Here is a 24,772-nt window from a genome sequence, read left to right on the forward strand (position 1 = left end):
TGGCCTGCCCCATCCCTATCATTTTGAAGTTCCATTTATTACAACCTTTAGAATTTACTGTCTGTATTTATGTATCTGGAATAGGCATTTAAGTATCTAGAAAAGGCAAGGTAAAGAATTTAAGTTACAGGTAAAACAGAAAACACTCATAAATTTAAGACTACACATTCATAACCAAAATTTAAGATATAGATAGAATGAAATTTAGCATACAGTTCAGGAGAGCAGAAAAGAAAGAAATTTAGACAGGCAAAATATGAATATATTGTGACAGTTCAGGAAAAGGAACTTAGTGATCATTTATTAATAAGGAGCAATTATAGATTACTTTGTCAGGCTAGTGAAAGATAAACTGCACGCTGTAAGTAAGAAAACAATCCATTAGGAATTAGATCAAATAAAAAATGAGAGAACACAGACAGTTCTACTTTTGAGTAACATCAGTGAGAAGTAACAACATGAGTTGTATGAGATGGTTTAGACAGCAAAATAACAGGAATGTGATGAGACTACTAAGAGTGGAAAACAGAGGTTTGAAAGATATACAAGCGACCCCAAGGTTGCCATTTGTGGGAGTTACTGGTAGACCACTCCTGATTTGGTTCCCAGACACCAGGCTCTCTGGTTTTCCTATAGCTCAGACTGTTCCTTCTCAGTCTCCTCAAATGAATGGATTTAATGGATTTATATGCCTTTTAAAAGTGGTATCTTTCCCAGGACTTCTCTTATTTACATTCAACTACTCTCTAGAAAAGGGGTTGGCAAACTGTAACTTCAAGGCAAACAGTCCATGAGTTAATAATGGTTTTTACATTTTTTTTAAGGGAGGAAAGAAGAAAATAGGGAAGAGGCAGGAGGGAGGAGGGAGTTGAGAGGAAGGAAGAGGAGGAAAAAGAGGAAGGAGAAAAAGCAGCAACAGAAGTATAAGAAGCAGCAACACTAGCAACCAAAACCATATGTGACCCACAAAGCCTAAAATATTCATGATCTGGTATTTTTCAAAAGTTTGCCAGCCTCTGATCTAGAAGATCTCACCTAGCCCCTTGCCTTCAACAACATAGAAAGTTGATGCCTTTCAGGTGGATACTTCTAGTTCTGGTTTTAACCCTATACTTCACACTCATTTATCCAAATACCTATTCAATACTCAAACAGAGTCTAACAGTTACTTCAAATTTCTCGTGTTCAAAATGAAGTTTTTAGTAAGTCCGCTATAATCTCTTCCCCCTAACTTTAACAAACTCAGTAAATGGTACCCTAATTTATCCAGTTGCTTGAGAAAAAAACCTTCAGTCACATTTGACTCCTCACTATATCCAATCCAATAGCAAATCATCTTGGTTTCATCTTCAAGATATACGTAAAACCCCACCACTTCCAAATTAGTCTTAGCCACTATCCTCTCTCCTCTGGAGTATGCAACAGTCTCCAAAATGGTACCTCTTCTCTTTTCATGTCCAAGCACAACTCACTCTCCACAGTATGTTTGCTGCATGGAAGGCAGATATTTTTAAACTATAAATCACATCTGATGATGTGGTGATTTGATTTACAACACAGAAACCAAGGATTTCTCACATCACTCAAAATAATAGTAATGTATCCACCACAGCCCATACTACTTTTTATAACATTGTTTCCTAACAACTTCCTCCTCGCCCACATGCCTCCAGCCACACTGGCCCCCTTACCATTCTTCAAGCACTCTGAGAGGTTTGGCATCTGATGTTCCTTCTGCCTGGAATAGTCTACAATGCTCAAAATCTCATCGTATTAAAGTCTCAGCTCTAATGCTCACTTCATCAAAGCGGGTTTCTCTGATCTCCTTGCCAGAATAGCACATGACATCACTCTCCATCTCCTTTTCCCTTGTTTCAATGTTTTTCACAGTTTTACTACCACCCAGAATAGTGTATGCGTGCATATGCTGTTTCTGTCCTTCACTGTAATATGTACTCCATGAAAACAGGAACATTATTCTGCTAATTACCTAAAGCATAATTGGGTGATAGTGAGTGTTTGTTATATACTTATTGAATGAATATATGAAAGAATTTTATGGATAAATGCCAGTTAACAAAACATGTCCAAAGACAATGAAGGGAAGGTGAGTAATTTTAAAGGTACAGAAAGTAATCAAAGATAATGCAGACCGGGTTTGGATTATGGGTACAGGTAAATTGTTCTAAAACATCAAAGAAAAAATGAGCGAGAGTGACACATGAAGGAGTGATTTAGGTAACTGAGGGCTGTGTGCCAGCTGTTCTTCCCACTTCCAAAGGTCTAGGGTCATAAAGTAAACTCCTCAAAAATATTCCAATGACAAACCCTAAACGGAAGGCCTGGGATCTAATTTCCTCAGCTTTCATCTGCCTGTGAACTCACTAACTCACCTGGGTAGCGGTGGTTTGGGAAAACTTCCTCTAATATCCAGGGCTCTTCTCCTTGCTCTATCTTGAAAATCACTTCTGGCTTAGTAACACAATAACCTGTTAAAGAAAATAATACAGGACTGGGATTAAACAGCTAAGCTTCAGGAACTCTAAAAAAAATGACAGGGAAGAAAGGTACAGCTTTAGTAGCTGTCTGAGGAAGGTACCCACATGAACCAATTCCTGAAGAAATAAGAACATAGCAAGCATTCTTTACGGTAGTCAAAAGGGATCAATCATCTCAGAGCCCTGACTCTCAAGCTTTAAATGAGAAAATTCTACAGAGAGTTCACATGTTTCAGCAACTAAAAAATGTATTCTATTGATAAAAGAATAAAAAATCCTTACCTACTGAGATGAGATGGCTGTAATTTTCCAGGATGACATCTCTGTATAGGATCTTCTGAGCAGGGTCCAGTAGATACCACTCTTCCTGGGTGAAGTTCACACATACATCCGTGAATGACACTTGTTCCTGCAATAGTATATTTCTTTTCTGTATGAAGTGGTCAGAACTGGATGATGGGACAAGATTCAAAAACACTAAACTCCTGAGAATTTACTGAAAAATGATATACAGGATGCTTACTGTATGCCTTGTTTTTTGTTATACCTTATAAAATATCTTGTACAAACTGAGTTTCCACTGAGGGCCTGGAACTCTCCTAGTTGTTGGGAATACTAGCAATGAAAAAACAAACGAAACAAATAAGGGACCTGTTCTCAAAGCACTTATAACCTGATAAAGATGTTATACATATTAATACTGACTAAAATAAGACACTGCAGGAGATAGCAATATGTACAAAGTAGACTACAGTTACAGAGGAAAAGAAGTTGACTTACACTGAGGAGGTAAAATTTTCAGTTCTTAAAATTAATAATGAGAATGAAATAATTATGGAGCAAGTTCTGACTAAAGTCAGCCAATAACTGGATTAAAGTGATCAGTCCTGTATTCTACCTACCTAGACAAAAAAAAAAAAAGAGAAGAATCCTCTCTGCTGGAAGAGATCACTTTTATGGAGCCTCTACAGCATTTTCTTTTGTTTTTTTATACACTGTCTGGCATCCAATAAAAAATGTCTTAGTATTCGAAGAGAAGACAGGGACCAAGAGAAAATAAATAAATAAAAGCAGACCCATAGGTAATCCAGATATTGGAATTAACAAAAAAGAACTTTAAAATGAATTATGGTTAGTATGTCTGATAAAACAGAAAAAAAGAACATAAATATGGGGTATGTATGTTATGCAGAAAAGGGTTAACATACCAAGCTTTTGAAAAGGCTACCACTTGGGTTTCAAGACAACTAAGATGAAATGCACCAATCCCTTAAAAGACAGAACTACCAAATTTAATAAGGAGAAATAGATAACATGACTGGACCTTTATCTGTTTTAAAAACTGAATCAATAATTAATATCCCTCCAAAAGAGAAAGCACCAAGCCCGGATGGTTCCACTGGTGAATTCTATTAACATTTAAGGAAGCATAAATAACAACAATTCTCTACAATCTCTTATGGTAAACAGAAGCAAGGGAATATTGCCTAACTCCTATTACGAGGCCAACATTAAACTAATATCAAAATCAGATAAAGACATTACCAGAAATCTAAAGACCAGTATCACTTATGAATAATACGTGCAAAAATCCGCAAAAAAAAATAGCCAAAAAATGTATTAAAAATATCACAGACACGCCCCGCGGCAGCCGACCCGCCCGCCCTCCTTCTCCCCTCTCTTTCTCCTCCTGCTCCGGCGGCTCTCCAACCACCACGGTGCCCTCTTCCGCCTTCACCGGCTCCTCCGCCACCAGCCTCGACAGCCTTGCCGCCCTCACCTTTCCTCCTCCAGAACAGCTACACGGGGAGTGGACACTATACAGAGCAGCTCCCGGAGCCACGACGGAGATCAAAGGGACAGCGTACCCCATCCTGGAACGGCTGGGACAGCGTACCCCATCCTAGAATGGCTGACTGTCTGGGAGAACCAGCTCCGGAGAGAACACCGAGGGATTCGGGCTTTCCTGGGTGGGACGGCAAGCGGCCGGAGTCCCTCCCTTCCTCCTTCCCAGGCCAGCTGGCAGACTTGGGCAGGCGGTCCCCTCAGGCCGCGGCGGCTGGCGTCCCCACCACGCGAGGCCCCCCGGACCAACTGAAAGAGTTGGGTCGGAAATACCCAGACTGCGGAGAACGGTGACCAGGGGGTCCCTTCCAAACACGTGACTCCCCGGTCCGCCTAGGAACAGTGCACTCTCCCGGGCTGCGACAGCTGGCGCCCTCCCGCCACGCTTGGCACCCCAGGCCAACTAGGAAATTTGGACGGGCGCTCTCACGTGTTGCGGCGGCCGGCGACCCTCCCCGCGTTCGGAACCCCGGCCGGCTGGCACTCTTTCAAGACGCTTCGGCTGCCAAACCTTCCCTATGGCGAGAGTTTTCCAGAGTTAAAGGACCCACAGCAACTTTTACTGGTGGATCCCATAGACAAATGTGTGCCACGAGCGCCACCTACTGGGCAGGAGAAGAAAAACAGAACCCAGAGATTTCACAGAAAAATCTTACAACCTGTGGGGTCCAACACCCAGGGAAATCTGACTAAATGCCCAGACGCCAGCAGAAGATAACGGATCACGCTCAGAAAATTGAAAATATGGCCCAGTCAAAGGAACAAACCAATAGTTCAAATGAGATACAAGAGCTGAGACAACTAATGCTGAATATACAAACAGAAATGGAAAACCTCTTCAAAAACGAAATTGATAAATTGAGGGAGGACATGAAGAAGACATGGGCTGAACATAAAGAAGAAATAGAAAAACTGAAAAAACAAATCACAGAGCTTATGGAAGTGAAGGATAAAGTAGAAAAGATGGAAAAAACAATGGATACCTACAATGATAGATTTAAAGAGACAGAAGATAGAATTAGTGATTTGGAGGATACAACATCTGAATTCCAAAAAGAAACAAACAATCCGGAAAAGAATGGAAAAATTCGAACAGGGTATCAGGGAACTCAAGGACAATATGAACCGCACAAATATACGTGTTGTGGGTGTCCCAGAAGGAGAAGAGAAGGGAAAAGGAGGAGAAAAACTAATGGAAGAAATTATCACTGAAAATTTCCCAACTCTTCTGAAAGACCTAAAATTGCAGATCCAAGAAGTGCAGTGCACCCCAAAGAGATCAGACCCAAATAGGCGTTTCCCCAAGACACTTACTCGTTAGAATGTCAGAGGTCAAAGAGAAAGAGAGGATCTTGAAAGCAGCGAGAGAGAAACAATCCATCACATACAAGGGAAACCCAATAAGACTATGTGTAGATTTCTCAGCAGAAACCATGGAAGCTAGAAGACAGTGGGATGATATATTTAAGTTACTAAAAGAGAAAAACTGCCAACCAAGACTCCTATATCCAGCAAAATTATCCTTCAAAAATGAGGGAGAAATTAAAATATTCTCAGTCAAAAAGTCACTGAGAGAATTTGTGACCAAGAGACCAGCTCTGCAAGAAATACTAAAGGGAGCACTAGAGTCAGATACGAAAAGACAGAAGAGAGAGGTATGGAGAAGAGTGTAGAAAGAAGGAAAGTCAGATATGATATATATAATACAAAAGGCAAAATGGTAGAGGAAAATATTATCCAAACAGTAATAACTCTAAATGTTAATGGACTGAATTCCCCAATCAAAAAATCCAGACTGGCAGAATGGATTAAAAAACAGGATCCTTCTATATGCTGTCTACAGGAAACACATCTTAGACCCAAAGATAAATATAGGTTGAAAGTGAGAGGTTGGGAAAAGATATTTCATGCAAATAACAACCAGAAAAGAGCAGGAGTGGCTATACTAATATCCAACAAATTAGACTTCAAATGTAAAACAGTTAAAAGAGACAAAGAAGGACACTATCTACTAATAAAAGGAACAATTAAACAAGAAGACATAACAATCATAAATATTTATGCACCGAACCAGAATGCCCCAAAATACGTGAGGAATACACTGCAAACACTGAAAAGGGAAATAGACACATATACCATAATAGTTGGAGACTTCAATTCACCACTCTCATCAATGGACAGAACATCTAGACAGAGGATCAATAAAGAAATAGAGAATCTGAATATTACAATAAAGGAGCTAGACTTAACAGACATCTATAGGACATTACATCCCACAACAACAGGATACACCTTTTTTTCAAGTGCTCATGGATCATTCTCAAAGTTAGACCATATGCTGGGTCACAACGCAAGTCTTAACAAATTTAAAAAGATTGAAATCATACACAACACTTTCTCGGATCATAAAGGAACGAAGTTGGAAATCAATAATAGGCGGAGTGCCAGAAAATTCATAAATACATGGAGGCTCAACAACACACTCTTAAACAACAAGTAGGTCAAAGAAGAAATTGCAAGAGAAATTAGTAAATACCTAGAGGCAAATGAAAATGAAAACACAACATATCAAAACTTATGGGACGCAGCAAAGGCAGTGTTAAGAGGGAAATTTATTGCCCTAAATGCCTTTATCAGAAAAGAAGAAAAGGCAAAAATGCAGGAATTAACTGTCCACTTGGAAGAACTGGAGAAAGAACAGCAAACTAATCCCAAAGCAAGCAAAAGGAAAGAAATAACAAAGATTAGAGCAGAAATAAATGAAATTGAAAACATGAAAACAATAGAGAAAATCAATAAGACCTGAAGTTGGTTCTATGAGAAAATCAATAAGATTGATGGGCCCTTAGCAAGATTGACAAAAAGAAGAAGAGAGAGGATGCAAATAAATAAGATCAGAAATGGAAGAGGAGACATAACCACTGACCTCACAGAAATAAAGGAGGTAATAACAGGATACTATGAACAACTTTATGCTAATAAATACAACAATTTAGAGGAAATGGACTGGTTCCTGGAAAGACATGAACAACCAACTTTGACTCAAGAAGAAATAGATGACCTCAACAAACCAATCACAAGTAAAGAGATTGAATCAGTCATTCAAAACCTCCCTAAAAAGAAAAGTCCAGGACCAGACGGCTTCACAAGTGAATTCTATCAAACACTCCAGAAGGAATTAGTACCAACTCTCCTCAAACTCTTCAAAATAATCGAAGTGGAGGGAAAACTACCTAATTCATTCTATGAAGCCAACATCACCCTCATACCAAAACCAGGCAAAGATATTACAAAAAAAGAAAACTACAGACCAATCTCTCTAATGAATATAGATGCAAAAATCCTCAATAAAATTCTAGCAAATCGTATCCAACAACACATTAAAAGAATTATACATCATGACCAAGTAGGATTCATCCCAGGTATGCAAGGATGGTTCAACATAAGAAAATCAATTAATGTAATACACCATATCAACAAATCAAAGCAGAAAAATCACATGATCATCTCAATTGATGCAGAGAAGGCATTTGACAAGATTCAACATCCTTTCCTGTTGAAAACACTTCAAAAGATAGGAATACAAGGGAACTTTCTTAAAATGATAGAGGGAATATATGAAAACCCCACAGCTAATATCATCCTCAATGGGGAAAAATTGAAAACTTTCCCCCTAAGATCAGGAACAAGACAAGGATATCCACTATCACCACTATTATTCAACATTGTGTTGGAAGTTCTAGCCAGAGCAATTAGGCAAGAAAAAGAAATACAAGGCATCAAAATTGGAAAGGAAGAAGTAAAACTATCACTGTTTGCAGACGATATGATACTATACATAGAAAACCCAGAAAAATCCACAACAAAATTACTAGAGCTAATAAATGAGTACAGCAAAGTAGCAGGCTACAAGATCAACATTCAAAAATCTGTAGCTTTTCTATACACTAGTAATGAACAAGCTGAGGGGGAAATCAAGAAACGAATCCCATTTACAATCGCAACTAAAAGAATAAAATACCTAGGAATAAATTTAACCAAAGAGACAAAAAACCTATATAAAGAAAACTACAAAAAACTGCTAAAAGAAATCACAGAAGACCTAAATAGATGGAAGGGCATACCGTGTTCATGGATTGGAAGACTAAATATAATTAAGATGTCAATCCTACCTAAACTGATCTACAGATTCAATGCAATACCAATCAAAATCCAAACAACTTATTTTTCAGAAATAGAAAAACCAATAAGCAAATTTATCTGGAAGGGCAGGGTGCCCTGAATTGCTAAAAACATCTTGAGGAAAAAAAAAGAAGCTGGAGGTCTCGCGATGCCAGACTTTAAGGCATATTATGAAGCCACAGTTGTCAAAACAGCATGGTATTGGCATAAAGATAGATATATCGACCAATGGAATCGAATAGAGTGCTCAGATATAGACCCTCTCATCTATGGACATTTGATCTTTGATAAGGCAGTCAAGCCAACTCACCTGGGACAGAACAGTCTCTTCAATAAATGGTGCCTAGAGAACTGGATACCCATATGTAAAAGAATGAAAGAAGACCCACATCTCACACCTTATACAAAAGTTAACTCAAAATGGATCAAAGATCTAAACATTAGGTCTAAGACCATAAAACAGTTAGAGGAAAATGTAGGGAGATATCTTATGAATCTTACAACTGGAGGTGGTTTTATGGACCTTAAACCTAAAGCAAGAGCACTGAAGAAAGAAATAAATAAATGGGAGCTCCTCAAAATTAAACACTTTTGTGCATCAAAGAACTTCATCAAGAAAGTAGAAAGACAGCTTACACAATGGGAGAAAATATTTGGAAATGACATATCAGATAAAGATCTAGTATCCAGAATTTATAAAGAGATTGTTCAACTCAACAACAAAAAGACAGCCAACCCAATTACAAAATGGGAAACAGACTTGAACAGACACCTACCAGAAGAGGAAATACGGATGGCCAAGAGGCACATGAAGAAATGCTCAATGTCCCTGGCCATTAGAGAAATGCAAATCAAAACCACAATGAGATATCTTCTCACACCCACCAGAATGGCCATTATCAACAAAACAGAAAATGACAAGTGCTGGAGAGGATGCGGAGAAAGAGGCACACTTATCCACTGTTGGTGGGAATGTCAAAGGATGCAACCACTGTGGAAGGCAGTTTGGCGGTTCCTCAAAAAGCTGAATATAGAATTGCCATATGACCCAGCAATACCATTGCTAGGTATCTACTCAAAGGACTTAAGGGCAAAGACACAAACGGACATTTGCACACCAATGTTTATAGCAGCGTTATTTACAATTGCAAAGAGATGGAAACAGCCAAAATGTCCATCAACAGAAGAATGGCTAAATAAACTGTGGTATATACATACGATGGAATATTATGCAGCTTTAAGACAAGATAAACTTATGAAGCATGTAATAACATGAATGGACCTAGAGAATATTATGCTGAGTGAGTGCAGCCAAAAACTAAAGGACAAATACTGTATGGTCCCACTGATGTGAACGGACATTCGAGAATAAACTTGAAATATGTCATTGGTAACAGAGTCCAGCAGGAGTTAGAAACAGGGTAAGACAATGGGTAATTGGAGCGGAAGGGGTACAGACTGTGCAACAGGACTAGATACAAAAACTCAAAAATGGACAGCACAATAATACCTAATTGTAAAGTAATCATGTTAAAACACTGAATGAAGCTGCATCTGAGCTATAGGGTTTTTTTGTTGTTGTTTTTTACTATTATTACTACTTCTATTTCTTTTCTCTATATTAACATTTTATATCTTTTTCTGTTGTGTTGCTAGTTCCTCTAAACCGATGCAAATATACTAAGAAACGATGATCATGCATCTATGTGATGATGTTAAGAATTACTGAGTGCATATGTAGAACGGTATGATTTCTAAATGTTGTGTTAATTTCTTTTTTTTTCTTTTTTCTTTCTTTCCGTTAATAAAAAATTAAAAAAAATAAAAAAATAATTAAAAAAAATATATCACAGAGACTAAGACCAAGTGGTACAAAAAGTATCATAGACTAAGACCATAATTCAGATATGCAAGCCTGGTTTAAAGTTAAAAAAAATCAATTAACATAATCTACCTCATCAAAAGGCCAAAGAAGAAAAAATCACATAATCATATCAATAAATGACAAAAAGTTGACAAAATCCAACAGCCATTTATGAAAAAAACTCTCAGTAAATGAGGAAAAGAAGGGAACTTCTTCAGTTTGATTAAGAACACCTACAAAATCTTTACACCTAATGTAACACTTAATGATGAAAGCCTGAATACTTTCCTTCTAGTATCAGAAGCAGACAAAGATGTCCTCTCTCACTGTTCTTATTCAAAATGGCAGTTTAGCTACTGGAATAAGACAAGAAAAAGAAATAAAAGGTTTATAATTGGAAAGGAAGAAATAAAATGAACTTTTTGGGAAGCTGACATAAATATGCAAAGAATCTACCCAAAACTCCTGGAACTAATAAGCAATTATAGTGAGGTCACAGGATACAGGGTCAATATAAAAAAGTTGACTGTTTTCCCTATATTAGAACAAACAATTAGAATTTCAAAATGTGGAATTGAAAAAAAAAAGCATTTACAATAGGACCAAAAAAAAGAGGTTTTTAGGCATAAATCTAACACGATATGGACAGGAATATACCTAAACCTACAAAACACTGATGGAAGAAGTCAATGAAAATTTAAATAAATAGAGAGATATTCTTGAGTTCTTTGGAGGTCTCAAAATTGTTAAGATGTCAATTCCTAATCTAAAAATTCAATGCAATCCCAAGCATTAATCTTGGGATTATAATTAAATCTCAGTTAATTATTTTGTAGATATCAACAAACTGATTCCAAAATTTATATGGAAAGGTAAAGACCTATAATAGCCAATATAATACAGAAGAAGAACAAAGTTTGAGGATTCACACTACTCAATTTCAAGACTTACTATGACGCTACAAGTAATTCAGGCAGCACTTTCTTGGGGAAAGAACAGAGACATAAATCAATGGAATAGAATAGAGCCCAAGAACAGACCCACACAAATATATATACATGATTTTTGACAAAGGTGCAAAGGCAAATAAATGGAGAAAGCATAGTCTTTTCAACAAATGGTGCTGAAACAATTCGTCATCCATATACAAAAAAAATGAACCTAATCACAGATCTTTTATCTTATGCAAATATTAACTCAAAATAGATCATGGGCTTAAGTGTAAATGCAAAACTATAAAACTTCTAGAAGAAAACAGAGGAGACTGAAAGAAGTATTTCAACTAATGAATGAAAAAGAAATTACAGAATTAGAAGGTCACCATTTTGTAATTCCTAATGAATTAGCAAATCTACACAGTAATCAATGGCTTGCAAATATGACAAAACTACAATCAGATCTTATACTGCTCCTATGAAGTACACGGCATGACCTTTGAAGAGTGCATACCAAAAACTGAACCTCAAGGAGGATTAAGCCTCTAAGTCCAACCATTCACAGAAAACACAGGGATCACAAAAACAGGTTAAACACCACCACAGGGGCATAACCAGCAAAACCAAAGATGTAAGAAAGTCTGTGGGATGAAGACTTGGTTTCTTCAACAAACGAACTGTACATAAAATGATATGGGCAGGGAACATACAACACGAAGAGACTTAAGAGACATTTCAACCCCGGGAAAAAAAATACACAGGGGAGATAAAACAAATAAGGCAAAACATTAAGAACTGCTGAATCTAGATAAAAGATTATATAGGTGTTATATGTGTTATCTCAGATTTGCTTGAAAATAATCTTGGCAGGAATGGATGAGGTTATAAGTGAAACAGAATTGACTACAAATTGATAACTGGAGAAGTTGATTATGGGTACACAGGGGTTAAGAAACCATTCTCTTACTTTTGTGTATGTTTGCAATTTTCCAAATAAGCTAATAGAAGAGCTGACATTTCTAGTCAGAGATACATATTTACTTTCAGTAACTTCAAAAATATATGTGAGTAAATGCCATGGTCAGGTTCATGTGTCAACTTGGCCAGGTGGTAATACCTGTTTGTCTGGTTGGGCAAGTTCTCGCTATGAGGACATTTCATAGAATTAAATCATGATCACATCGGCTACATCCACAGCTGATTCCATCTGTAATCAGCCAAGGGGAGGATCTTCCTTAATGTGTGATGCTTAATCTAATCATTGGAAGCGTTTTTAAGGAGAATTCAGAAGAGACAGGTTCTCTTCCTGCTTCAGCCTGTGAGTCTCTCCTGTGGAGTTCATCCAGACCCTCCATCGGAATCATCAGCTTCACAGCCTGCTCTACAGATTTTGGACTCTGCGTTTCCACGGTTATGTGAGACACTGTTATAAATTTTATATTTATGGATACTTCCTGTTGATTCTGTTTCTCTAGAGAACCCTAGCTAATACAGTAAACATAAAGCATCAAACATAATCCCAGCAGAACACAGGGAACGGGCCTCTTGGCAGAAAAGACATTTTGAACAATTTCTGAAAGATAAAGAATAGAGAAGATGAAACAGAAGGAATCAGAAGTAGGATATTCATTTCAAGCACAGCAGTATGCTTGAAGATCTTCCTGGGTTCTGGTGGAAAGCTTCTACTTTTCTCACTACAGTTCCTCACCAGTTCACCTTCAATCCTTGAATCAGTCCTTCCATTGTGGGAGAGAATAATAAAGGACAGGTTTCTCAACGGCTGACTCAACTCACATTGTATCAGCTACTTGTACTGATTAAACTATTTTTTTCACTTTTAAATATGAAAACAAAGACTTAGATTGCATTTGAGGAAAACCAAGAGCATAAAAGATAAGCACCAAGATGACTAGAAGTCAATGCTAAGAAACCAAAATCAATACAACAGAGGAGAAAAATTATGTCTAATATCCTCAAATATATTTTAAAGAATATCATTTTCAAAAACTAAGAACAGATTTTCATGATGAGAAGTCATCAGAGACAAGAAAGAATACCAAGAAATTAAAACCAGTTTGCTGAATTGTGAATAAAAATATATCCTTCAAAACACCAATACAAACAGGCAAAACAAAACATAATCCTCCTGAAGTAATGCAAAACAAGCTGGCATCTGATTTTCATCTGCAGTACCAAGATAAGCAACAAAGAAGAAGTGGCTGCAAAGTCTGGGATGACTAGACTCCTATGGACAGGTAAAATCTCATCAATGGGAGAAGTCATTCACATAGACCAAGTCCCAGAGAGAATACCACCCTTACACTCCTTCAAAGTGACAACAATATCTACATTTAAAAAAAGGAACTTAAAAAGTGGACTATGTGACATACAAGCAAAAGTGATAATAAATGTAAGAGACCAGAGTAAGATGGTTCTGGGAAAGCCATAGCAGATGACTATAAGAATTTAAATGGATTTCTTTAAAAGACAAAAAGATAAGTGCTCATGTAGGTCAGAAAACTAGTTATATGGGCTTCACTTAGTTTTAAAGGATATGTAAACTAAATTTTAATATCCAATTACACAGCTAAGGTTCACTGAAATACCAGATGCACTACTACTCCAGCTGAGAAACTAAAACAAGTTATTAAAGTCTACTAATAAGCAAGCTGAAACGAGGTACTACAGTAATAATGGCTAACAAAACACATCTGGGTCATTTTCTTCTGCTCTAAATGCCCAGCCAGGAGAACTGCAAACTCCCTTTAAATAATTCTTACATTCCAAGTGGACAGTTTAAGATACAGAAACTCTTAGAGCAGAGTTTGCAATTCAATAAGACTCAGTAAGGCATAGAATAGTCACAAATAGTTGCTGAGTGAACCAATGACTGAATTAAGTAAAATTATTAGGAATGCTCATTCAGGGTAAGGAAGATATTTTCTTAAAAAAATGGCTGAGTCAGTGACTGAATATTTTACTCCTTAAAAATCTGTTTCCTGGATGCAATTTTTATTAAAATCCCAGCAAAGTTTTCTGCAGATAAGGAAAAGACAAGCTTATTCTACAATTTATATAGACCGTACAGGCTTTATGAATAGCTAAAGCAATCTTGAAAATGAAGAATAAAGTGGGAGAAGTCACGCTATTCAAAATTAAGGCTTACTATATAAGTACAGTTATTAAGACAGAGTTGTATTGGAAGAGGGATAGACACAAGGTTAATGGGACAAAACAGAAAATCCAGAAATAGACTCACACAAATATGCCCAGATGATTTTTGACAGTTCAGTGAAGGAAGAATAGCTTTTCAACAAATGGTGTTGAAAAACTGGACTTCTATAGGCAAAAATATACCTCAATTTCACACCTTACATAGAAATGAACTCAAAATGAGTCACGGATGTAATTGTGAAACATAAAACTATAAAGCTTTTAGTAAAGCACATAGGAGAAAATCTGCAGCATCTAGGGCCAGGTGAAAAGTTCCCAGACTTGATACAAAAGTATGACCCATAACAGGAATATCTGTTAAGTTTGACTTTGAAATTAAAATCTTGTTTTGCAAAAGATCCTCAGAAGAAGATGAAAAGGCAAGCTACAGACCAAGAAAAAAATATTTCCAAACAATGTAGCTGACAAAGCACTACTATCTAGAATAAAAAAGAACTTTCAAAGCTCAACAGTAATAAAACAATCCAATTGGAAAATGGGCAAAAGACACGAAGAACCATTTAAAAGAAGAGAGCAGACAAACAGCAAATATACGTATGAAAAAAATCACATCATAATTAAACTTTAGAGAAATCCAAATAAAGATCATAATCACATCATACCACGTATCTATTAGTACGACTAAAACAAGGACCAGTAATAACACCAAATGCAGAGAAACTGAATCTCTCACACACCACTGACTGCACCGTAAAATGGTGTGATGGTATGAAACTGCATCCCGGAAAAGGTCCTGCTCTTAAAGCTAATCTGTCCTCATGGGTGTGGGCCCATGGCAAGTGCTCTTAAAGCTAATCTGTCCTCATGGGTGTGGACCCATGGCAAGTGCTCTTAAAGCTAATCTGTCCTCATGGGTGTGGACCCATGGCAAGTGCTCTTAAAGCTAATCTGTCCTCATGGGTGTGGACCCATGGCAAGTGCTCTTAAAGCTAATCTGTCCTCATGGGTGTGGGCCCATTGCAAGTGCTCTTAAAGCTAATCTGTCCTCATGGGTGTGGACCCATGGCAAGTGCTCTTAAAGCTAATCTGTCCTCATGGGTGTGGGTCCATGGCAAGTGCTCTTAAAGCTAATCTGTCCTCATGGGTGTGGACCCATGGCAAGTGCTCTTAAAGCTAATCTGTCCCCATGGGTGTGGACCCATGGCAAGTGCTCTTAAAGCTAATCTGTCCTCATGGGTGTGGACCCATGGCAAGTGCTCTTAAAGCTAATCTGTCCTCATGGGTGTGGACCCATGGCAAGTGCTCTTAAAGCCAATCTGTCCTCATGGGTGTGGGCCCATGGCAAGCAGGATCTTATGGTGAGTAGGACCTCATTCAGGACTTTCATCGGAGTCCTTTATAAGGACGAGAAACACAGAGAAGCTGACAGAAGGAACAGCCAGAAGCTGACAGCGAAACCTGGGAGAGAAGGACCAGCTGATGCCACGTGCCTTCCCCTGTGCAGAAGGTATTGTCAGGCTGATGACTTGATTTGGACATTTTCACTCCAAAAGAATCCCCATTGTATAGCCAACCCATTTCTGGCACCTTGCATTTTATAACTTTAGAAAACCAAACAAACAGTATGTTCATAGCAGAGAGGAAGATGGATACTGTAAAACTGGGAAAAAAATTTATGTAAATTTGACTCAGGCCAAATTAGGTTTTTACTTTTAAATATGAATGGAAACAAAAATTTCCCAGGTATGTGAGAAAAACAAATAGCATAAAAAATAAATACTGAGATGTCTCAAAGAGAGTGCTAATAAACTAAAATCAATATAAGAAACAGAAGAGAAAAATGTATTCTACCAATATCCTCAAATATGTTTTTAAGAATATTAATTCCATAAACTGAAACAGACCTAGAGAGGTAAGCCTAACATTTGAGGCATGTGTGATTCCAGAAGTGTTGAGAAACTGAGTAGAACTGGTGACAGTTTTATGTGACTAGGGAAACAAAATCCAGAGTTCAGAGCATACTAAGCTTGGTTTGGGATTCAAACAGTTGAAGGGTAACCCAGATATTTTCTAGCCCTAGAAGTCTATTAGATGAAAGTCACCTAGGATGGCTGGCATACCTAGCTGGTTGCCAGAAAAATACATAGATCCTCTCTGGAAGAAGATACCCACATCCCAAAACTCAAAGCTCTCTAAGTACCTCTGTAATTTTATACATAAAATGTCCAGGTTCCATTCCCTCCCAACAAATAACCATGCATACAAACAAGCTAGGTAACATAATTGAAAATAAGGAGAAACAACATACAGTGGAAAGAAACAACAGGGATCTAGTTAACAGAGCTATATACATGGACATTAAATACAGAGAACTAAGGGAAAAAAAAAAAAAGATAGCCTAGAATCAAATACAAACAAAAATTAGAAATTCAGTGAGAAAAAAAACAATGGATTGGTACACAGGAAAGCAACTAAAGGGAAGAATTAACATCTCGAAAGACAGGTCTGGAGGATATAGTTAGATTCAAGGAAGAAGAGATAAAGGAAGGAAAATACAGAAAGGAAAATAAGCTATATAAGGAAGTGAGAGATCTAATACACATAATTGGGGAGCCAGAAAGAAAGTAGAGAATATATGAAGAAAAAATATGGGTGACAGATTTCCCCAAACTGACAAAAGAATCATACTTTCAATGAAAAAGTCCAATAAATCTGGGATAAATATAGAGAAAATCAAATTAAGCTGTATCAAGTAACACCGAATGAAAACCAAAGGAAAAGAGAAATTTTTATAAGCAGGCAGAGGAAAAAAGATCAACTGCCTTCAAGGAGGCAATAAGACTTAAGATTGACTTCCCAAGATAAAAACAATGAAGACCAGAAGACACTGGAACGGAATCATTGAAGTTCTAAAAGGAAACACAAACTCTCAACCTAGAATTCTATATTTATTGAAAATATCCTTCAAAAATGGGGAGAAATACAAATATCTTCCAATAAGAACAAAAACAAAAAATGTTGAGAAAATTCATCACTAAAAGACCTACACTAAAATAAGTAAATTTCCTTCAGCTGAAGGAAAGTTATCCTATGGAGGAATGGAGCTGCTGGAAGGAAGGGAGGACACAGGAAAGGCAAACATTTGCGTAAATATAAAGGCCTAGTGACTGCTTAAAGGAACACTAATAACTTCTTATGAGGTTCAGCTCATAGGGAAAAGTAAAACACACAATGACAACAGCACACGTGGTAGGAGTGGTGAATAGAATTATATGGTTATAAAGTTCTTACACACTATGATAAGCTCCAAATGGATTAAAGATTTAAACGTTAAAATGTGTGAAAGTACTAAAATACACAAGCAGATTCTTTATAACCAGGAAGTGGGGAAGGATTTTCTAACTATGCTGTCAAAACCTATAAACTAAGTTAAAAAGTCATAAAAGATTAATGAACTTGACAACATTTAAAAATCTGTATTGATTTCAGAGTCGTTTGAAAGAAAAGAAAAAACTTTACAGTAACTTTGACAACTCTGTAAAATTGTCTTGCATTGGATTTTGCAAACTGCCCCACTTTTGATTTGTTACTCTAGTTTCCATAATGCTTTAATTTTTGCTTTTTTCTACTTGTCCATTTTAGAAATACATATCCTCATAAATTTCATAAAACCCATTTTAAAGCAAAGTGAGATTAAATACACAAAAAAGCTCACCTGGGATTTCCTCATTTTCTGTTATTCCTGAAGAAGGTAGAGCTAGGGGAGAAGGAAGAAAGAGGTCAGAAAACCCACCTGCCCTGCAGTTCCTGGGTTCACCTGCCTACACAGCTCCACGCAGGAGATCCTTACACATCGGTCTGCGACTCCAATACACGCCGAGCTTAGACACGACACTTTTCACTGAGTGTATGTCAACATTTGTTTCCTATGGATTTATTACCAATTTAGGTTCTGTGACACAAAAGTCAAAAACATGAGAAGAATTAACAAATAACAATAATCTAAAGGAGGAAACACACTGGCTTTGTCAAAACTGACTTCACAGAAAAAAATTCAAGCTACATTATTTCTTTGCTAATACCATTAATCCTTTGAGGTAAAATAATTCAAGAAACCTGTGAAAAAAAGACCGGGGTGTTTAAGGCAATACTATGAAAGAAAGAAAGACAATGTTCTAGCTAGCTTACAATTTCTCAAAAGGGTCTTCTAATAAGAAACCGACGTAATGATGAGAAAAGGAACCCAGTGGCCCAGGTATCAGCAGCTCTGCCACTAACAAACGACGTGATCGGAACCACCACCTTCTCAGACTGAATTTCTTCTCCGTCTGTCAAAACAGATCGTCTAAAAAAGACGTGGCTGCACTGGCATTCCGCGTCCACGGGCACAGGAGACGGGGAGCCCCAGCCCCTCCAGCACCCCTGTAGTATCGGACCCCAGAGCAGCTCACCTGGGGAAGCAGCGGAGGGAGAAATGAGGGGCATGCGGGGGTCTCGGCAGGGGCGACGACAGACCCTCCGCAGGTGCGGCCGGCGGGCCTTCCGTTCACCGGACCAGGCCCGCACAAACTCTCCAAAGAGGTGGGGCCCGTCTCCTGCTACCCCTCGGCTGCAGCTCACCTCTCTTCTCAAACTCGCCCCAGACCTCCGACCGTCACCCAGCTTTCGATGGCTTCAGCGCACTGTCATGACTATACACAACAAATAGCAGATGAATACACAATAAACGGGAAAGCAAGTGGTAACTTAGGACGTGGGGACGTCAAGACCAGGAAAGGGCTAGTCTCCATTTTGTAAAGGAGGAAACTGAGGCACGGAGGGGGTCGCGCTTGGTCTTCCTGGGACCCTCCCAGAGGGCCTTGCGCTGCGCACACAGTAAACGCGCAGCGGCTCACAAGGCGGAATGCCCACAACCCAAAGCCGCGAGGAGGACGGACGCGCGGATCTTCCAGGTAGGGAAAACGAGTCCCAAGTCGGTCATCTCCCCGCCCCGCAGCGCCGCCCCCTACCTGCGGGCCCAGCGCAAGCCACGCCACGCATGCACGCGCCACGCCACGCCACGCATGCACGCGCCACGCCACGCCACGCATGCACGCGCCACGCCACGCGCGCGCCGCGCTTTGCGCACGCGCAGTCTCCCCCGCGGCCTGACGGAAGGTGCCCCCCGCTCAGTGCAGGTCCTGGAGACGCGCGGACCCCGCACCCTCACCTTCCTGCACCGACACCCGCTCCCTCTCCGGTTAGAAAGGGGCCGGCCCCGTCAACCTTTCACTTCCTGCGGCCCCTGAGGCGTTTAGGGTGCTCTTCCGGGTGCGCGGGGCTCCTCCCCATCGCCGGGGTGCAGCCGCCTCCCGCCCACCCCCCGAGGCGCGCGGGGCACTCTCGGCCCTCGGCCCTCGCCCACCCTTTAGGTGCTCACCCGCCGCTGCCACGCCGCGTGGGCCCGGAGGCCTGGGACTGTCTCCCACGAGGGGCCGGAGGCCGGGCAGAGACCCGCTGGGAGGGGAAGGCGGGGATGCACATGCGCAGAGGGGCGCGGCGGGCCGGGGGAAGGGCGCGGCGGCGGGGGCCGAGGGGCCTGGGGCGCTCACCTGCCGTTCGCGCCTCGCGGTCCTCTGCTGTGGAACCGAGCCAGGAGCGGTGCCTAGCCAGCAGTTGGCGAGGGACGACGGGGTTATACAGTGAAACGCTTGGAACAGTTTCTGCCGTGTACAGTTTGGCTCTCTACGTTTCTCAAGATGACATTTCTGGGGCTACACCGTACGCCTGTAGAAATCAGCAGCAGAGTTTCTGCTTCCTTATGCCAGGAGCCAGGCTTATGTCAGCACCCCCAGGGGTAGCGGGTCACGCCATTGTGACTTTTACACCGACATCAGAAGGAAAGGTGTGCGTGAAATTCATTTATGAAGGTGCAAGATGAGTTTTATCAAAAATACTAGAAAACGAATTTCTCTAAACATAAAAGTTGGGACTAGCATTTTTTTCCTGGAATGAGGAAAAATGCAAGCTATCATAGAAAAAACTGTTCATCTGTAAGAAACTTTAAAAAGCACACTGTCCTCTAGTACCAGCTGTGATTGCACATCCTCCTGACATTTTTAGCACGATATGATCATGGGTGTGTTATTTAGGATTAACTTTTCATTAAGCAATATATCATGAATTTTTTGGAGCCAATGCCATTTTTAACTTTTTACTTTTAAGTAATTTCAGATTTACGGACGAGTTGAAGGTGTAGTAACGTTTGGTATATGCTTTACCCATCTTCCCCTAATGTAAAACATTTTATTTGACGTTGGCACATTTAACAACACCGAGAAAGTAAGGTGAGCATCCTATTAACTACAGAACGTTTATTAAGATTTCAGCAGTTTTTCCAATAATGTGCTTTTACTCTTTTGGGATCCAAACCAGGAAACCACAGTGCATTTAATATCCTTTTGTCTCTGTCTCCTTAGTCTCTGCCAATCTGTAAATTTCTTGTCTTCCATGTCTTTCATGACCTTGAGATGTTTGAAGAATAGTGGGCAAATATTTTGAAAAATTTCCCTCAGTTTGAGGTTTCTGATATTTTCTCCTGATTATGCTGGGGTCATTTATTTTGGGGGAAGAATACTGTAGAGAGGATACCATACTATGGCATCAGTAGGCACATATAAACATGGCATCCTACTGGTTGTGTTAACTTTGATTGGTTATGATGGTATCTGCCAGGTTTCTCCACTAAGAAGTGGGTCACTAAGTCTAAGCCCCTGTGAGAGGAAGAGAATATAAACCACGGTTTGAATTTGTGGTCATATTTTAAACCCATCACATTTAATCATAAATTTAAGGGTTCTATGAGATTCTTTGAGAAGATGCAAACATCTTGTTTCTGCTTAGAGTTCTAGCCGTGAATTTTAGCATTCATTGATGGATCTTGCCAGCAGCTGTGGTGCTGCAATAGTGTTCTAATGATTTTCTGTTTCGCTCCTTCCTTCTGTGTTTATTAAGTGGGATTCTACTGTAGGAGAATATTTTCCTTTCCGTTTATTTATAATCCTGTGGGCTCATGGGTATGTATCATGTTTTGTTTTGTTTTTTGCATTGTAATATAATACTGTTGCTATATTCACATTGTTACAGCTCTTGGTTTTGAGAGCTACTGTATCATTTTAACATAAAAATGTTAAAAGCATTTCCTTACTTTCTACCACAAGATTGAGGCTCATCTTGCTTTTTCCCTGTCCCAGATGTAGAATCAGCCATTTTTCTAGAGCCCTGGTTCCTTTTATTGGAGAATGGTGGTTGGAAATAATGATCTGAACTCTAGATCTTTGCTCATTGCCACTGGGGTGTCACTACTTTCAGACCATCTCATCAGACAGAGCTACCAAATATACAGATGTTTACTAACCAGTGTATACATGCATATCTGTATATCTGTATCGATTTACCTATTGAATATTAAAATTAATATGTTTCACATTCACCTCTCCAACCCTAAACCTTTATCCTACACCCTTTACTTATTTTTAACTTCTAATTTTTATAGTGAGAAACCTGGCTGCTGTTATCTATAATTTATTTCCTTATTTGTTTATCCCTAGAATATGCATAAGGTAGTTTCAGAATTGCTTAACCTTGTGGGAATTTACCAGCAAGAACTGTTTATGTATGTACAGTTCTTTTTGTTTTTAGGTCTTAAGGTATTCAGTCAAAACATTGTTTTACCAAGTTACTGAAAGAATCAAACTAAGTTTAGCTCTCACGAAGGTGACACAAGCAAGGAAAGGGGAGGGCCTCTGATGCAAGCTTAAAACTGGCGCCAAATCCTTAATGGCCTGGGTTATTAAAAATGTAAAACATTATCAAAGGGGGAATCTTCCGTGGGAAGTTCAAATTAGATTTCCCAGATAGACTGTAATCTCTGGAGTACCCAATCAGCAGAGTTTGGCGCACCAGCCAGCCACCATTTTGTGTTCGGCTAGGTACCCGTTTGCTCTTTCAAGATCCTGGATAAATTCTTTTCTCCGCAATCAGATAAGTGTTTGTTCTCTTTCGGGTACAGTGTTCTTTCTAACAGCTCCTTAGGTCAGCTCTTCTCTTCCACCTTCTTCATTCAGATTATGCAAACCGTAAATTTGTAAACTATCATTTGATGCAGTCTGCATTCCTTCTCCCTCACCATGATTGATTTTTTTTAGATGTGTATAGAATTCAGTTCACTGTTGTTGGGGTGCAGCTCTATGGGTTTTGATGCCATCCATCACCATGAAAATTCCCTTGAGAGAACCATGGTTGCACAATACCTCCCTTTTTCCCCAATTCTTGGCAACCACTGATTGGTTTTCTGTCTTGTAATTTGACCTTTTTCAGAATGTCAAATAAATGGAATGATATAATATGCAGCTTAGAGGTTTGACTTCTGTCACATAGCAAGACTAGTTTAAAATTCATTCATGTTTTTGTGTGAAGCATTAGTTCAATTATTTTTATTGCTGAGCTGTATAATATTCCATTTACAGATGTTCCAAAGTTTATTTACACATTCACCTGTTGAAGGACAGCTAAATTGTTACCTGTTTTGGTAATTATAAGTAAAGATTCTATATAAACATTTGTGTTACAGATTTTGTGTTGACAAGTTTACAATTTATATCAGTAATTTTCTAGGTGTGGGATTGCTGGGTTGTATGATAAGTATATGTTTAACTTTATAAGAAAGTGTAAAACTTCTTCAAGGATCTGTACTACTTTGAATTCCTGCTAGCAAAGAATCAGAGTTTTGTAGGTCAATATCCACAGCAGCATTTGATATTTTCAGGGTTTTATTGATGTTATTGTTGTTGTTTTACTTTGCCATTTTAATAGGAGTCTGATGGTCCCATGTGGATTTAATTTGCATTTCCTTAATGAGTATTGATGTGAATCTTTTCAAATGCTTATATGGCAGCCATATATCATCTTTAGTGTAGCATATGTTCAGATATTTTTGCCCATTGTTTCATTGGATTATTTATTATGGTGAGTTTAAGAATTATTTATATTTCATCTTCTGTGTGAGATCAAAGGAAGAGATGTTTATTTGGTGCAAAATTTATATTTTGGGTAACACATTATCTAATTTAACTGGTATGGTCAGTTTATTCAAACACCGTAATTACATGGAATCTTGAATAGGGCAGGCGAGCTTGCTGGTTTTTGCAGGTTAGTGTGATGCCCTGATATATCCCAGAACAATTTGGGCAGAAAATGAAAATGTATTTGCAAAGTCCTCTTAGGGGGCTGGGGAGAAAGGAGGAAATATTCAACTTCCCTATCTGGGGAATTCTTAATATTCTGACAAGCAGTGTGGAAAACAAATTCGATAGGCTGAGCTGTCTATCTTGGGGTTAGCCTCTAGGAAACTTATTTCTGCAAAGGAGAAGCTAAGCCTACTTACAATTATGCCTATGAGTAACTCCCAGAGAACCTCTTTTCTTCAGGTGCAGCCTCTTTCTTTCTAAGCCAACTCTGCAGGTTAACTCACTTCCCTCTCCCCTACATGGGACGTGACTCCCAGGGATATGAATCTCCCTGGCAACGTGGGACCTGACTCCCAAGGATGAGCCGGGCCCCACCATCATGGGATTGAGAAAGCTTTCTTGACCAAATCGGGGAGCAGAGAAATGAGACAAAATAGGTTCAGTGGCTGAGAGATTTCAAACAGAGTTGAGAGTTTATCCTGGAAGTTATTCTTACGCATTATGTAGATACCCCATTTTAGTTTATGGTGTATTTGAGTGCCGAGAGAGAAGTACCTGAAACTGTTGGACTATGTTCCAGTAACTTTAATTCTTGAAGACAACTGTGTAACATATAGTTACTTTTACATTGTGACTGTGTGAAACTTTGTGTCTGATACTCCCTTTATGCAGGGTATGGACAGATGAGTGAAAAAAAATAAGGACATAAAATAAATAAATAATGGGGGGAGAAAAAGGGTAAGAAAATTTTGGATCGATTGAAATACTAGTGGTCAATCAGAAGGGAGGGTAAGGGGTGTGAGATATATGAATTTCTTCTTTTGATTTTTTTTAATTGCTTTTTCTGGAGGGATGCAAATGTTCTAAAAATGGTCATGGTGATGAACACAACTGTGTACTGATATTGGAACCATTGATGGCATACTTTGAATGGACTGTGTGTATGTGAAAAAATATATATATTTTAAAATTACTTTGTGTCTTTTTCTACCAGTGTATGGCTTGTCTTTTGCATTTAAAAAAAAATTTTTTTTATTAATTAACAGA

General features: G+C 38.9%; 1 protein-coding gene and 1 long non-coding RNA gene across 15 annotated transcripts in view; one reads left to right on the plus strand and one right to left on the minus strand.

The window, feature by feature from the left end:
* Positions 1 to 20,284, minus strand: part of ZNF248 (zinc finger protein 248) — a 33,382-nt gene extending 13,098 nt beyond the window's left edge. For 2 of the 11 annotated variants that reach the window (XR_013161315.1, XM_077124514.1), the window contains exons 1-4: positions 18,950 to 19,514; positions 18,214 to 18,255; positions 2,781 to 2,907; positions 2,394 to 2,489 (exon numbers count right to left, since the gene is read on the minus strand). Coding sequence is in view for 9 of the 11 variants with exons in the window: in XM_077124514.1 (XP_076980629.1) it covers positions 2,394 to 2,489; positions 2,781 to 2,907; positions 18,214 to 18,228 (238 nt within the window). In the remaining 2 variants the exon portion in view is untranslated. Of the gene's footprint in view, positions 1 to 2,393; positions 2,490 to 2,780; positions 2,908 to 18,213; positions 18,451 to 18,949; positions 19,515 to 19,707; positions 19,772 to 19,917; positions 20,014 to 20,089 lie in introns of those variants that run through there. The other 9 variants (XM_077124510.1, XM_077124506.1, XM_077124505.1 and 6 more) reach the window with 9 other exon arrangements.
* Positions 19,644 to 24,772, plus strand: part of LOC143653488 (uncharacterized) — a 157,968-nt gene continuing 152,839 nt past the window's right edge. For 3 of the 4 annotated variants that reach the window (XR_013161321.1, XR_013161320.1, XR_013161322.1), the window contains exon 1: positions 19,644 to 19,737. This is a non-coding gene — a long non-coding RNA (uncharacterized LOC143653488). Of the gene's footprint in view, positions 19,738 to 20,072; positions 20,825 to 24,772 lie in introns of those variants that run through there. The other variant, XR_013161323.1, reaches the window with a different exon arrangement.

This window comes from Tamandua tetradactyla, chromosome 13 (assembly GCF_023851605.1).
Source record: "Tamandua tetradactyla isolate mTamTet1 chromosome 13, mTamTet1.pri, whole genome shotgun sequence".
Lineage (NCBI taxonomy): Eukaryota > Metazoa > Chordata > Mammalia > Pilosa > Myrmecophagidae > Tamandua > Tamandua tetradactyla.